At 48.2% G+C, this 14,920-nt stretch overlaps 2 protein-coding genes across 4 annotated transcripts; both read left to right on the top strand.

Annotated features, from left to right (window-relative positions):
• The first annotated feature begins 2,857 nt into the window (after positions 1-2,857).
• LOC140261174 (C-signal-like) lies at positions 2,858-9,454 on the top strand. The gene is made up of 6 exons (XM_072354345.1): positions 2,858-3,076; positions 7,395-7,446; positions 7,722-7,909; positions 7,994-8,149; positions 8,521-8,631; positions 8,819-9,454. The coding sequence occupies exons 1-6, from the start codon at positions 2,936-2,938 to the stop codon at positions 8,930-8,932; spliced, it is 762 nt and encodes a 253-aa protein (XP_072210446.1). The 5' UTR covers positions 2,858-2,935; the 3' UTR covers positions 8,933-9,454.
• Positions 9,455-10,095: 641 nt separating this feature from the next.
• Positions 10,096-13,330, top strand: AURKAIP1 (aurora kinase A interacting protein 1). Of its 3 annotated transcripts, none has more exons than XM_072354065.1 (4): positions 10,096-10,121; positions 10,576-10,662; positions 11,067-11,515; positions 12,332-12,468. In XM_072354065.1, exons 2-4 carry the CDS (start codon positions 10,611-10,613, stop codon positions 12,437-12,439), a joined length of 609 nt encoding a protein of 202 aa, XP_072210166.1. In that variant the 5' UTR covers positions 10,096-10,121; positions 10,576-10,610; the 3' UTR covers positions 12,440-12,468. The 3 variants fall into 3 exon arrangements, with proteins under 3 accessions (XP_072210166.1, XP_072210163.1, XP_072210164.1); XM_072354062.1 differs by having other exon boundaries at positions 10,106-10,335; positions 12,332-13,330; XM_072354063.1 differs by lacking the exon at positions 10,096-10,121 and adding an exon at positions 10,128-10,272 and having other exon boundaries at positions 12,332-12,579.
• The last annotated feature ends 1,590 nt before the right edge of the window (positions 13,331-14,920 follow it).

The raw sequence follows: 14,920 nt of genomic DNA, 5'->3' as shown, positions 1-14,920 counted from the left end.
CTGTTCTAGGAGAGAACAACCTGTCTTCACCAGCAGAAAGGCTGAAACAGATAGCTACACAGAATGTCTTGGCAAGGAGGTAGGGTTGTGAGAAGATGCTTAGAGTAGCTAGAGGAAGTGTAAAACAGAGCTGTTGAAATATGAGGGCTGAGTCATAGACAGGAGTAGGTGCATCTCCCTGGGTGTGAGGTGTGCCTGTTTTTCACCACCTGGTAATGTGACTGAGCCATAAGGACAAGGAATACTGCTTTACTTTGCTCCAAGTCCACGACGAAAGACTTCACGTGTATTTAATAGCTATAGGGAAGCTTATGTGCATGTAGTTTTACTGCCTTTACTGTGCTGGGGGCTTAGAACTGATGTATCTGTCACAATTCCTGGATAGCAATGCCGGGTGTTAATAACCTGTTTAAAACTTCACACCTTGGCTCTTTGCAGTGGTCTCATCTTAACAAGCATTTTAATTCAATCAGAGTTTGTTAAGTTAGCAATCTTAGGTTAGGCCCCTGCAGTTGATATCAAAGTAACGTTTGGTAACCTACAAAAACTTGTGGGACAGAACTTGGGTGTCCCCATGACTTAACATGGAGCTGACGCAGCTGAATTTCAACAGTGGCTCTGGTCCTGTTCCTAGTACATTGATGAGTAAACTGTATGGGTAACAAGCACAGCTGGTCTCTAGGAGATTACAGAGCTGTGATTCATGAGAATCTGCTTGTTGTTGGAAAGACTTGTCATAAAAACTTGGGAAAGTGTGAGAAAATGGGGGGAGAGGTTCCACTGTGCTGGAAACTTCCCCCTTGACCACCCAGCTCACTGCATGGGCCTTTAGAGCATGGTGCTGCAGTAGGTGACCAGCTTTGGATCTTCCATTGGCTTTGGAAGATGATGCCTGTGGTTTGTGGCAGGATGGCTGCTCTTCGTATTGAGCTTCCTAGAAGCTGTTCAGAGTGAACTCTGCTGACCCGAAGGCAGCAGATTACAGATCAAAAAGCCATTTAAACAGAGGGAGTGGCTGTTTTAAACTTTACTTTTTTCTTGTTTGTCTGCAGATCTACAGATTATCACTCTAATAATGATTCTAGTTCTGCAAACACCGCTCTTATCCTGATGATCAGCTGGAAAAAGTGCCAGAGACCTGCAAAAATACACCCTGCAGTGACCAATGGGAGCTTTATGAACGGAGCTCACTCAAGTGTAGAAACTGCAAGTAGCAATTACTTAAGAGTGTTGCTTCACCAGAAGAAAAAAGGTTCTCCCCATTGTACTGTGATGCAACTCTTCCTTGAGTTGCCGGGCAACCCTTGTCCTTATTGTCCTCAACTGGGGGTGAGAAATTGCTAAGCAAAGCAAATCTGCATTTGGTGTGTGCATCTCAGGTTGAGCTAAATGGCACAACAAAACTGTGCCCCGTTAGACTATGAGTGCTGAAGTCTTCCAGGTCTTCTATAGCTGATTCCTCCAGGAGGAGCCAGATGCCAGCAAGCAGAGCTTGGTTAAAAGCCTTGGCAGAAGGAGCTGCAATAACCCCCATTGACATTCAGTGAGGCCTGCCCTGTTCTGATGTCTATAAATGAGTGAGAAACTACGTGGAACCTGGAATGGCTGCAGCCCTTCTGGTGTCAGTGCAGCATGTGGCTGTTATCCCCTGATCTGTGGTTCATTGACCTCAAGCCATGTCCTTTCCCCTCTGCAGCGCAGTGCAGCCCATTCTGCTTGCTGCTTTTGTTGGGTATTCTCAGACTTATCAGGGAAAGGAGCAGGTTTATGATGGATGTTGCCCTCGCGATTTGTTTGCCAAGTGCTGTGTGTGTTTATGGTGCCGTAAAAAGGCACAGTGACAATTAAACACAACTTAACTTTGTATCTAAAACTTTTCCAGTGGACAAACCCTGCATGTTTGCTAAACCTTGGCCTCCATTTCCTTCATGTTCAGGAGCTGCTGCGCTGCAGGCAGGAAGCGGGGCTGAGGCTGTGCTGGCTGTAAGGAGTGTGTTCAGCAGGTGTAAGGATCAGCCATGGCTTTCTGCAGCAGCATCACAAGATACCTGCAGTGATTTCTTATCACTCAAGCCCTTAGGTACAAAGGGTGGTGACAGAGATGCAAAAGATGCTAATTGCAAGCAAAGCTTCTTGCTGGGGGCTTTTATCTTTGTGTAGAAGGCCATGACAGATATTCACATATCTTGCCCTTTTCTTGAGCTCCTCTACATGACTTGCAACAATAGAATCTTCTTCTCATTGGAGGAAATGAGGCTGACTCATGGGGTTTTTGAGTTCTCACAGGGAAGCTGCAGGGCTTACCCAATCTTTGTTGTTGAGTTTTCCAAGTTTAAAGGGAGATGATGTTCCTGGCACCTATCAAAATGAACTTAATGACCTCTTAAAAGCCCGACTTAAAAAGCCTTTTGATGGAGAAAGTAGAACAGCGTATTACTAACAGATGTAGCTGAAAGCCTTTGTATACAGCCCGGGTACACGTGGATAAACGTGTGCAGATCAGCAATAGGTTATTTGGGAAAGCGTTGCCAGAGCACTGAGGGGTTTATTATAGCACAGGAGGACTGTGGAGGTTTCCCATAATGCAGAATCAATAGGTCGTGCTGCTCAGGGCTGTAAAGGCAGAGAGCTGGGCTGACTGGAGCTGGAGGTTGAGCTGCTAGCGGTTAGAAGTGCTTCTGTTCTTCCCTTTTCCTCTTGTGCTGGAGCAGAGATTTCACCATTATCCATCTTCGTGCAGCAGATGGGCAAAAACAAACCGTCCCGGGGCGGGGAGCGAAGGGGATCCCGCGATCTGCAGCTCCCCGGGGCCGCCCGCTGGGCCGGGCGGGGCGGGGGGGGGGGGCGGATCCGGGGCTCGGTGCCGGCTGTGCGCGGTGCAGGTTAAGAACCGCGTGGGGCAGCGGTGGGAGCAGAGCGAGCCGAGCCGAGCAGCATGGCCCAGCCGCGCTGCCGCTCCGTGCTCATCACCGGCTGCAGCCGCGGCATCGGGCTGGGGTTGGTGAGGGGGCTCGCTGCTTCCGATCCCACCCCAGAGGTGGTTTTCGCCACGTGCCGCTACCCCGATAAAGCGCAGGTAAGCGGGGCGGGCTGAGTCCTGGGGCGGGCACCCGGGATGCGGGATGGAGGGGGTCGTGGGGCTGCTGCCGGCTGGGTGTCCGCTCCGGAGAGGGAGGGAGGGGGCAGAGTGGATCGTCGGGCGGAGCTGGAGATGGGTGCTGCCCCAGGAGCCTTCCCAGGGGTATCCCTTAAAGCTCTTCCGTCCCTTCTGCGCTGCTCGTTCGTGCTCTCTTTCCCCGTTCCCTGCTGGACTTGCAGTAAGGATGAAGCCAACTTAGATACTGTCTTTAGGCTGGGCAGGGATCGGTGCCTGCTGCTGTGTGTCACTGTGGAATTCATTTACCTGCCTTCTGCAATATAGCAGCTGCATGTGTGCAGCCGTCTTCTGTCCGCAGGCTGTTGTATGTGAACGCCAGACAACCCAACCTGTGGGGACAAGCTGATAGCAGGTTATCAGCCTGCTCACCTCCGAGCAGCTTCAGCCTCATCTTGGCAACATGCAGCTACTAAAGCTGGGGTGAGGACTCGTGTTGTGCACAGGGCAGGAACGGCTGCAGCCTGGCTGCTCAGCTCTGCAGCAGCACTGTGCTGCTCTATAGGTGCTTAGGAAGGTGAAGGAAGTCATCTTCCTTCTGTTTCTCCATGTCAGAGCAGGCAACACAGCACAAACGTGCACTGAGGGGATGTTTCTGAATGGACCTACAGTGATGCAGTGTGGGCGCGGGTTACCTTCCCACTGCAGGAGCTCCCAGCCTCTACTTGTGATCATGCTGTGAGCTGTGACCTCCTTCAGGTCCCAGCTGGATTTCCTATTGGTGACTGCACACTTGAAGGTCCAAATTGCAGGGACCTTCAGTGGTAGAAACCTCCCTGTGCAGGTCCTTGCTTTCAAGCTGCTTTTGCTGGCCCTCATGTCCGGCAGCTTTTTCCCACTGTCATGGCCTTGAATCAGTCATATGAAAAAGCAACATGGTTCCTTCAGCAGGAAGAGCTTCCTAGGAAGCATTACGCAGACCTTGAGCAAAAAGCTTTGGTAGACAAAGGAATGAACAGCCTTCCCATAGTGTGGTGCCTGGGAAAGGCCGGGCAACTGCTTGCTTGAGGCAGGAGAAACCTGGAAAGTTTCTGGCAGCTTGTGCCTGCTGGAGGCAGGAAGCTGCAACAGGGCTGCGTTCCTGTAACCCCAAGTGGGGATCCAACAGGCCACACGAGTGCATCCTTAGTTTGGGTTGGTTTGTTTTGGTTTTGGGGTTTTCTCGGAGCAGGAGTTGTCCTTGGGGGGGGCTCAGGGTGGGTTTTTGTTCTTTGTCAGGACCTTTAAGCCATGTGCTGTGCTTTGGCAGCACATCAGTGGAGAGCTGCGCAGCCGGCTGAAAGCATATTTCTAACAGATGGGTTTGGAAACTCCACAAGGAAGGGAAATCTTTACTTGAAGGTATTGTAGTCTCCCTACTGCTATCTGTCTCATCTGCAATGCTAATGCTGGCACAAAGCCTCTGACCGCTGCTGGGGCAAGCAGTGATGTGTCTGAGCCATGCAGTGGGTACAGCTGCCCGGCTCCAAGCTGGGTAATATTGCTGGACTGGGTATGGTTAAAAAAGAGGCAGGTAGTTTTTATCTTCCTTCTCCCAGACAAAGCTTCACTCTGCTGCCAGATCTTGAAATCCTGGGATGGAAAAAGCAGAAATGAAAAACACAGCCTTTAAAAAAACAAATAATTGGCCGGATTTTAGAGGCATAATGATTAAATACACTTAATTACTGGCCAATCCAGCACTCATCTCAAGGACGATACCCAGCAGCGCATCCCTACTGGGGGAATGAGCCAGAGGGGCTCTGAGCAGAGCGTGTGCTGTTGACAGCTGCATGCCAAGAGCATCCTCCAGGCAGCACCCCAGGGACCCGACTTTGGATGAGGTGCTGGCCAGGAGCCTGCCTGCGCTCTGCTTGCTGCAGGGAGCAGCATCTCCTGTAGCCCGCTAACCCCGGGATAAAGGCTGAACAGCTGCAAGCTTTTGCATGCGAGGCTGCTGGCAGCTGTAATAACTCCAGCTCTTGTGCTGCATACCTCCTAGGTGGCCTCCGCAGAACATTTGCCTAACAAATGGGCTAAGATCACACGATAGCATGCAGCAGGCCTGCAGGCACATGGAGATAACCGCTGCCCCTCCCTGAAAAGTCCCGTGCTGGGCTCCTCCAGCCCAGCTTTGCTTCTGATCTGCCTTTCCTTGGGCTGCTCCGGCACTGAGCGAAGGCAGCTACAAATCTCTTCCAAAATAACCCTCGTGTCCCATCTTTGCACTCCAGATGGACAAAACCAGCTGAGCAATCTCTGGAGCAGCCTTCCAATAACAAATCTGCTATATCAGGAAGAGGGTGTTGCTCAATGTCTTTCTAATTTTGGCTTACGCCAGTGGTTTGTACTTCCTGCTGTGGGGCAGTCGGCAGCCGCTTGGTGTGATTTCTTCCATAATCTGACAGCAATTTGGCTGCGTGCTGTGATACTGGATAGCCCATCTCAGGGCAAATCTGAAGTGCTTTGGCTTTGTCTGCAGCACCAGCAGGGCAGTGGGAAGGGGCACTGAATCCCCTTTGCCTACCACAGCTGCCTTAGGTTGCTCAATTGCTTCCAATTGGTCCGGCACAGCCAGGCTCCTTGCATGACTCGTAAACAGGGTGAATAATGCTCTCATAAAGAAGGCAAAGTAAATCCTGCTAAATGACAGAGGCAACATAACACCGTGATTGGAGCCTAACAATCCGTGCACTGATGGATCTGTATCTGGAGTCTCAGCGCCAGAGGATCCTGTTGAAATTGGAGCAGGCTGGCTCTTTGTTAATCGTAATTAAAATCAGCAAGCAGGAAACAACAGCTGTTAATCACAGTTTTAAGGGTGTTTTTTTTTTCTTTCCCCTTGGAATCTCTGAGAGCTGATTCTCATGGGTAACTGTTTGGGTACCAAACACCTCTTAGAGCCACTACACTAAACACGTGGGGCTGGTGTTGAGTGCTTTGCTTGTTTGCTTTGTTAGCTTGTTTGTTTTAAATCAGCTTTTGCAGCACCAGAACTAAATACAAGCGGCTGTCCGGGCTGCCATAGGCTTGTTGTGGCCCTCCCATCTGTGCACAGCAGGGAGAGGAATAGGCTTTCCTGTGCTTTTTGGGTTTCCTAGCTGGGTTTTCCACTCCTGTTCTCATTGAGAGCATCAGAGCTCTGTACTTCTTGCAGACCAAAGCTGTCCAAGTTAACGTTACGCCCAGAAGCTGCTTTTGTGAATCTTAAACCGCTTGGAGTGGGAGTCACCGTTAAATGAACACAGTAATTAACTAAATGGAACAACTATTGAGTTTTAACTCTGGTTTACATGCAGCAATTGAAGTGTTGATGCTCCAGGGAAGGCGTAATGCTACAGCCTTTGGAGCTGTGAATCGAAGGTATTGCTGGCTCGCTTTAGAACCCCCTCATTGATTCTCACTGCACAGAACATCTCTGGCCTTTTAGCAAAGGAGGTTTATCCGCTGCCTCACAGCTGTAGTTTATTCTGGTCTGACAGCAAAGCAATCCCAGCCATAAAGAAATGAAAACATTGTGGAAGCCAGAGCACCTTCTGGAGCTGATCATAATTGGTGCTATCAAAATGAAGTATAGCAGACAGTCCAGAGCTGCGTAATTATGGCAGACCTTGACATGGCAGAACTATTCCTGTCCAGGGAAAGGAATGTTTGCTGGTTTTGTGCTTCTGGCTTCTTCTCCTTCCAAGCCTGATGGCAGCTGTAGGTTGGCTGCAGAGGGGAGAGCAAGTTTACTAAACAAGCCTGGAGAGAATCTTGTAGAGCATCAGTGGAGATATAGATGTGATGAGAGGACACAGAGCCCCCAAGCATCTCCAAGTGGCAAAGAGTCTTAAGGAGCTTCTGTTGCTCTGACCTGATGTCTGGCACCAGCTAAACATTGGGAGAACTATGCTCTGCTTAACAGCAGGGAGGAATTACCAGCTTGGCACGCAGCCTGAGCACAGTGTCTGCTGTGGAACCATCACCCAGAGCCACCTGATCAAAGACCTTTGGTTAGGCTTTAAATGCAGCCTCTGTGTTTATATGCTGAGAATTTACTGTGCTGGTTTCTTGGCTAAGCAGGTGAGGAGCCCAGTTTCTTGGAGCAGTCAGTCTTGCTCTCAAGGAAGCTGCTGGATGGAAAACAAGGTAGTGCTGCTGCCCTCAGTGCGGCTACAACAATAAACATCAGTTCTGGAGGTGCAGGTCTACAAACTGCTTCGTAATTGCCACAGACAGACATACAAAGAAGATAACAGAAATCATTTCTTCTTCCTAGGAGCTCCAGCAGCTGAGCAAGCAATACAGCAATATCAAGCTCCTCCAGCTGGGTGAGTAAAAGGCTTAAATAGAAGCATGTTCAGGTGAGTGCATCTGAAATCTCTGCACGGTCAGTAGCTGTGCATGACCTCCAGCAGATGGAAAGATCCATAACTTCATCTTGAGATAACAGCAGGGAATGTAATCTGTGTAGATCTTCTGAGTGTGGTGCCTCCGTCCTTGTTTGCTGCCTAACTGTCCCCATTCGCTGTCCTGTTTTAACTTCGGTTTAGCATTTTGAACCACTTTGCTGCTCACCGTGGCTGTTCTTGGCTCCTCTGTGCAGATGTGGTCTGTGAAAACAGCATCAAGAAAGTAGTCAAAGAAGTGGAAGAAATTGTGGGAGACAAAGGTCTGAACTGCCTCATTAACAACGCTGGCATCAACGTGCTCGCCTCCTTGGAGGATGTCACAGCAGAGACAATGCTCACCATTTATGAAACCAACACGGTTGCCCAGTTGATGGTCACTAAGGTAAGAACTGGGAGAAACATGCTTGATTGATGGCATTGCAGAGGCCCCCTGCCACCAAACTAAAACCAACTCTTGTTTTCACAGGCTTTTCTACCCCTTCTGAGGAAGGCAGCTCAGCTGAGCACAGGAATGGGCTGCCACAGAGCTGCTATTATTAATATGTCTTCTCTTGCTGCCTCCATGCAACTCGTCCAGGCGAATGAGATGTTCCTCAAGGTCTACCCCTACAGGATAGCAAAGGTTTGGCTGATTCCTGGGCTGTGCTCATTGTGTGAGAGCGGGTCTGTGAGTTAAAGGCCACTCTGAGCTTAAGATGATCACAGTGTTGGTTCTGTTACATCCAGAAACCGAGTTCGAATGAATTGTCAGGATTAGACACGCAGTTTCATCTACACCACCTACTCATAAGCTGTTAACGGTGCTTGTTTTCCTGAGCAGAAGTAAAAAAAAACCTGAATGTTTATCTCCCATCGTGACTGAGTTTCATCTTTGGGCAATAAGTTTATGAGGTGGAGCTTTCACGATGCTTCCCTTAGAGATACTTCTGAGAACGAAGGCCTGCAAGGTGGTAAAAAGCAGCATATACTAATAGATGGTTTCCCTTCTTCTAGACTGCGCTGAACATGATCACCAGATGTCTCGCTGCAGACTTGAAATCAGATGGAATTCTCTGTATTTCTCTGCATCCAGGCTGGGTTCAGACAGACATGGGCGGAAACATGGTTAGTGACATCCCTACACGAATAGCAAAGCATAAATCCCTTGTTCCCACCCTTGACCAACAACCCGCTGCACTGCATGGGCACAATATGCAACGTGAGAAAGGTCCCATTTAATCCTAGTAACTCCTTACATGCAGCTTGTCTTCTCAGTTATGCTTGGTAATAACAACCTCAATTTGCTCTCTAGGCTCCCTTGCAGGTGCAAGAGGCCATCCCTGGTATTCTCTCTGTTCTGGATCGTCTCGGTGAAAAAGAAAATGGTTCCTTCCTGGACTGGCAAGGGGAAACTCTACCATGGTAGACGGGCATCATATAGCACAGAAACAGCATGTCAGTCACTATTCAACCTGCATCAACTACTGTCTTCATCTCCAGGGTTTTCTTAGGTTCTCATAGAAATAGCCAGTCTGATATCCACCCCCCCCTCCAGGTATATTCAGAAAGGTTTACTCTTCCTTGATATTGCTACTGTTCTGTTCTAACCCTTCCTGACAACACTACTGCGCTCTTAGTGATGGGTCTCTCCTGGAATCAGCTTACATCAGTTCAAGACCACAGGTTAAATCTGGTTCCTCTTTGCTTCCAAAGCCAAACCAGCAGCCTGCCCTGCCAGCTTGGGCTCTTGGAGCCTGGGATGGTGGATGTGTTGGAAAAGATCCTCCAGATCTGAATAACTACATGGAGTTGGTACATCACAGCACCGGGCAATTGCTTTGTTCCCAGTGGGCGATCGGCATCCTGATCTCAGGGTGGGAATGTGGTTTTGTACATAGACTTCTGCAAGCATCTTCAATAAAGTCTTGTTTAATCAAATCGTGTTGTTTAATGAGCTGCTTCAGTTCATTGCTCTGGGTGTAGGCTTCTGTACAGATAGCTGGGTGTTTAGGCAGAAAGTCGAACCTGGAGGAGATGGCAATGGTTTAATGTGAAGGGAGCAATACCTGAAGCTGAGACAGAGCCTTGTTCTGGTCTGAAACACCGAAAGCAGCTGGTGAGAAGATCTCTGTGTTCTGGCTGGAGGGAAGGATAAAAAGCAAGGCGTTCTTTGAAGTGCTGGGCTCCCTATGCCAGCTGATGAGGCCTTTCATGCTGTGCCAAGATGGTGGTTCTCGTACCCAAAAAGAGGTGAAGGAGAAGAGAAGCAGGTGTGGCTGTTCCTGGACAGCAGCCACCTGCAGATACACGTCAGGGCATGGAGGGAGAGGTGCCCGGCGGCCTTTCCCTGCCTGCTGACCGGGATGTGCATCCCTGCTGCAGCTGTTGGAGCACGTTGTGTCTGACCTCTGTTTGGGAGCTGCTTCCATGCCCGGACAGCTCAGCTAAAGGGCTGCGCTTCCATTCCCTGCTCACTCTCTTCCATTACTACATTAGAACAGCTCCCAACGCGGTTGTTCCGGCGGCCGCCGGTAGGTGGCGCTGTGCTGGAGGACACCGGCAGGGGGCGCTGTGTTGGCGGGCACCGGAAGTTGAGGCGGAAGCGGGTGGGGATGGTGAGTGATGGCGGCCGGCCGGCCTGAGGGGAGGCTTAGGCCTGGCGTTCGGAGCCCGGTTCGGTTGTAGTTGAGAGCTGTATCTCTCTATCAGCGGCCAGTCTCGCTGTCTGGGGTTGCGGAGAGGCTGCGATCTCGGTCTCGGCTCCCGGTGAGGTCGAGCAGTAGTGCGGTTCCTCACAGCTGAAGTGCCTGCGATCCGCTGTTTGCTGTGGTAATGGCGCTGTAGTGCTGAGCTGGGCCGGGATGTGCGAGTGGGGCTTGGGTTGGAGCTGCCTACCTTCTAAATGTGAAATAGAAGCTTCATTCGCTATCTCTGTAATTTAAAGGCCTGTCACATCCAGCACAGTGGAACTGGTTTATTTGAGAGTTGGGGTTACATTTCAAAGTGCTTTTTCGAGTGTAAAAAACAGCCCGTTTTGCCTCATTGCTTCAATGTTTGTACTTTTAACAGTCATTACCGGGTCTGGTGGACTGAATGAAGCGAAGATGTTACTATCACAGCTGACTTCCCGGCTGCTGAAGGCTTCACGAGTTGCAGGTGAGCTCGATTCTGTTTGTCTTAATTGGGCTCCCAGGGGTTTCTTCTCCAGCAAGCAATGCGGATGGGGAGGCTGTTGGTTGTGCAGTGTGAGTATCTGGTTGTGCTGGCAGCATCACGTAGCTGTAGTCTGTTACATTTAACAGCAGAGAACAGTTCACAGCTATTCCAGGTTCGTTATACAGCTTACACGATAAAGTGCCGCCTGGTGTAATTTTAGCAGGTGGGATCGTTGTCACATGGTTGGGTTCGAATTAAAACAATCCTCCTTTGCTCTAATGTTGGGGATTTAATTGCTTGTGTGTAGTTTCCTTTGTTGTTATAGCTGAGTTTTCTAGTGCTGCTTTTGTGAAGATGCTTCTAGAAAATTCTGCCTCTTAAATGCGATTCTTTGCTTCTCAAAGGGCACTTTCTGCCGAGGTCGGTGTCTTCCTTTCTCTGCTGTCATTCCACATCTGTGAACTATTGCACACAGCCACCCAATAAGAATGGAGCCCAGCCTCAGCAGTGGCACACGCTGGAGCCTGAACTGGAAGAGATGTTGGTCCCCAGAAAGCTTTCCATAAGCCCCTTAGAAAGCTGGCTGGCAGTTAGATACTCCCTTCCTAAAGCAGAGGTCAGCAATGCTCAGGAAGGAGTGAACTCTGGGCCTCTCCAGGGATATGACTGTCCTCCATCTGATGTGGGAGCTGATGTGGAGGAAGGGGAAGGGACACCAACCAACACGGTGCAGTGTAAGAACGTGTTGAAGATCCGCAGACGGAAAATGAATCGACACAAGTTCAAGAAGCTGTTGAAGAGGAGGAAGTTCGTGAGGAGGAGGATAAAGGAAGGGCGCAAGAAGAAGCGGCAGGTGAGCTCAGCTTGAAGCTGTAGGTGCACACCCTTTACAAACTGCCCTTTATTCAGGTGCTGGATCTTCAGCCTAAATGAATTCAGGATTTACTGGCCCAGTAGCGTGGGCTGATTTGCTGTTTTGAGTTTTACCTGTGTATCCTCAGAGCCTAATTCAGAATCTTTCTGTGCTTGTAAGCAGCTGTGTGTGATAATTACCAGGTGTGAGTAACTTAGATGTGTGACTAATAGGGAAGAACTTGTGTTTGTGCAGAAGATTAATTCACATGCCTACAGTACATCAGGGAGATGGGTTTAATCTTAACATCCTATCCGTCTTGCTCATACCCTGTTGACTTTATTATTGTTTCTATATAGAACCCTTTTCTTCCTTTAATAGAAAGGATGCATGAAGACGTTGGCCTTCATTCAGGTTGTGGATATTCTCGTTCAGTGCTGCCTTTTGGCAGCCTGCTGTGCTGTGGTTCAGATAATTCCTTGTTAGTTTTCACCTTGCATAGGTGCCTCTTTAAATGGAGTTAAATGTTCTTCAGTTTCTGCACTCTCATGGGAAGTAATTTTGTGTGCTCCGTGATGAGAAATCCTCTTCATCCTCTCACTGTTTCACTTTCTGTCTTCTCAGTTTTGCTACCGCAGCATTTTGAAGGCAGTGCTGCCAGCATCCTTGTGCATCTTCAATGCCTTTCCTATGGCTCACTGTATTTTGATACTTGGTTTGACATCCTCCAAGCGGGGCACTTGGGCAGCGTCTGAATACCTGAGTGTTGCTTCTGAGGCGTTGCCATTCTCTCTCTGTCTTTTTCCTCTGTTTTAGGCAAAATTTGAGAAAGATTTGGAGCGCATCTGGAAAAGAGCTGGTTTGAAAGGTCCTCCTGCAGGATGGCAAACACCCAAGATATATCTGAAGAGTTCCAAGCGATAAAAATACTTGTCATGAGTGTAATTGTAATTAAAAGAAATATTTAAGTACGCTGATTTCTCTTCACCTTTTTTCTGTCTGTGATGAGATTTGGAAGTCGCTTTCAGTCTGGATGAGCTCTAATGGTGGATTGGCTTCTGTGATAAGGGCACAGTGAGCTCCTTTGGGCTCTGCATCCATTTCTGTACAGAAAAGCTAACCTGAAAATGTGTTGGTTTTTACTGACTGGCAGCAGGAAGCTTGGCTGAATTTGAAACAGAAGAAACAAATGTTGTGTGGAACTCGTTGCTACAGGATACGGTTTAATTTCAGCTCTTGAAGGACAGGTGACTGCAAGCATCCTATGGGGAGCGTTTCTGAGGCTTCCTGCCTTTTATGTCGCTAGGTGGCAGCCAATTCAAGCTTCTGAAACTCATGCTGTAGTTGCTTTTTATCGAGATCAGTAGGAGCAGATGAGCACAGCTGGACTAAGATGGCCTTTCTCATTCACTGCTGCTACCTTCTCATTTATTTTAATGCTGGGATAGTAATTAGAGAGTTACTGAAATAGTAGTAATTGCAAGTTAACTTCTGTGCTATGATAGTGATTGTATTAGGGCACTTCTGTGGTAAATTGAAAGTCTCCACTAAGTAAAGTAGCTGTCTGAGTAGTAGCCCTGTCCTCCAAATGACAGTCTGTGAAGTGCAGACATTACTTTTACATCTATTAGACATAATGAAGCAACTGTGTGGGGAGCACTAGTGCATAGTATACTACTCACAGGGTTTTGTGATGAGTTGCAGTTCTGGCCTGAAGTCTGTATGTGTCAATGTACATGCACAGCTACCAAATGTGTGCATGGCTGCAGTAGAAAAAAGGCTGAAACAAGAAAGGTTTGGCTTTGAGGCTCCTCCATCTCCTTGTTATTCTGCTGTTCTGAGAGGTTGAAAGTAAGCAGGAGATTGCTCGAGGAATTCCTGCTCTGTGTTGCTGAGATTGGAGATATCCAGTGGGGATGGAGATTGCATATTTGAGATTGCATGACAGCTCTTTGTCTGGAAAGATCCTTCAGAATTGGAATATGAAACCAATTATGCTCACACCCCCTCAATCTTGGATTGTGTAGACTTGAGTACAGACGGCAAACTCGGTTAGCAGAGGAGAAAACCCAGTTTGGTCGTTTTGTCACAGCAATCAATTTGTGCTGACATGAGTTGGCTCTAAAACAACCGATTTCAGAAGGGCTGAAAGTTCTGAAATTGGTTTTTTCTCCAAGCCAAAGCATCACACTGAAAATGTAAGCAGTGGATGTTTACCCGTTTGGAAAGGTCAGGACCCAGTAACACGATGATTGCAGGCTTCCAATGAACGTGTGACAGAAATACCGTCTCCTTGTAGTACAAGAAAATAATGACTGCTGGCAAACTTGAGATTTTAGTCGTCTCCATGACCTCAGTAGTGATGTTTCTCACTAGAGTAGGAATTAGATGCATTTTAAGGCGTATGCTCTGGGAAAAAATGCATTGCTCAGTATGAATTCCTGAAGTTTTTTTAGTTGTTTCTGGATGTAGAAGGAGTTTGAATATGACACGACTTTGGGAAGCTCAGGTTCCTTTTGCATCTGTATTGCAGGTGTTGTTTTTCCTTCCATTAGTCTCAGGAGTGGCCTTATGAGCAGGAGGAGCTATTAGGCCAATGTTTTTGGGTCTGTGGCATACAAAACACCTTTCAGAGAGTGACTAGACTTTGCTCCTGCTGTTACCTTACCGACTAAGATTGCTTGGTAATTCCTGAGCAGAAACAAGGAACCTTTAATCTGGTGAGCTAACACTAGCATTAAAGGGGCACTGTTACGACGTTACCCAGGGTAAATTGGTGTATGTACTTTGGCCTCTTTAACTGACTCTGTTCTTTTCAACATACAAAACCAGCTCTGCTTTGGTGGACGTGAACCCCAGTTCCTGTCTTCCGGAGGTGATACACAACCCTTGTCTACACTAGCTCAGAATCTGGCTGAAATGATCTTACAAACAGCACCCGTGGATAACTGAAATTACATCTTGACGTCATTCATGCTGTTCTGCTGCTGACATTACTTTTCAGACTGTGAAAACATCCTGGTTTGGGTTTGCTGGGGCTGAGTCTGGTCAGTTGCTCTCCAAAAATAACAGCACTCTGTGCTTTACCTGGAGCCTTTCACTTTGCAGAGCTCAAATGGTTCCGAAGAGTAGATTTTGCTGTCTCTGCTGGTGTAGGAAAAAAAGAATTCAGACATCTTGCAGACATCTGAGGTAATTTTAAGCAGTGTGCTGGTTTAACTGTGGAGGCATTTATTTTTGCTTGCCTTTCCCTGTAAGACAGGGGAACAGAGTTGAAACAAGGAGTTCTGTGAGTCATAGAATTGAAGAATGTCTGATACTCCATTTCTTTCAATTCCCTGAAACAAGACTGAGTTCTGTAGTCGTGATCACTGCATGGTCACTGATGCATAAAGTCATGGAATC

The sequence above is a fragment of the Excalfactoria chinensis genome, chromosome 20 (genome assembly GCF_039878825.1).
Source record: "Excalfactoria chinensis isolate bCotChi1 chromosome 20, bCotChi1.hap2, whole genome shotgun sequence".
Taxonomy (NCBI): Eukaryota; Metazoa; Chordata; class Aves; order Galliformes; family Phasianidae; genus Excalfactoria; species Excalfactoria chinensis.
The sequence above is the reverse complement of the archived record's forward strand: the minus strand, read 5'-3'. Positions and strand labels throughout refer to the sequence as shown.

Excerpts from the sequence above, each read along its gene's own strand:
- LOC140261174 (XM_072354345.1), top strand. The coding sequence starts at position 2,936 with ATGGCCCAGCCGCGCTGCCGCTCCGTGCTCATCACCGGCTGCAGCCGC. Across the intron at positions 7,447-7,721 it reads TATCAAGCTCCTCCAGCTGG|ATGTGGTCTGTGAAAACAGC; the intron begins GTGAGTAAAAGG and ends TCCTCTGTGCAG. Across the intron at positions 8,150-8,520 it reads ACCCCTACAGGATAGCAAAG|ACTGCGCTGAACATGATCAC; the intron begins GTTTGGCTGATT and ends CCCTTCTTCTAG.
- AURKAIP1 (XM_072354062.1), top strand. The coding sequence starts at position 10,611 with ATGTTACTATCACAGCTGACTTCCCGGCTGCTGAAGGCTTCACGAGTT. Across the intron at positions 10,663-11,066 it reads GAAGGCTTCACGAGTTGCAG|GGCACTTTCTGCCGAGGTCG; the intron begins GTGAGCTCGATT and ends TGCTTCTCAAAG. Across the intron at positions 11,516-12,331 it reads GGCGCAAGAAGAAGCGGCAG|GCAAAATTTGAGAAAGATTT; the intron begins GTGAGCTCAGCT and ends CCTCTGTTTTAG.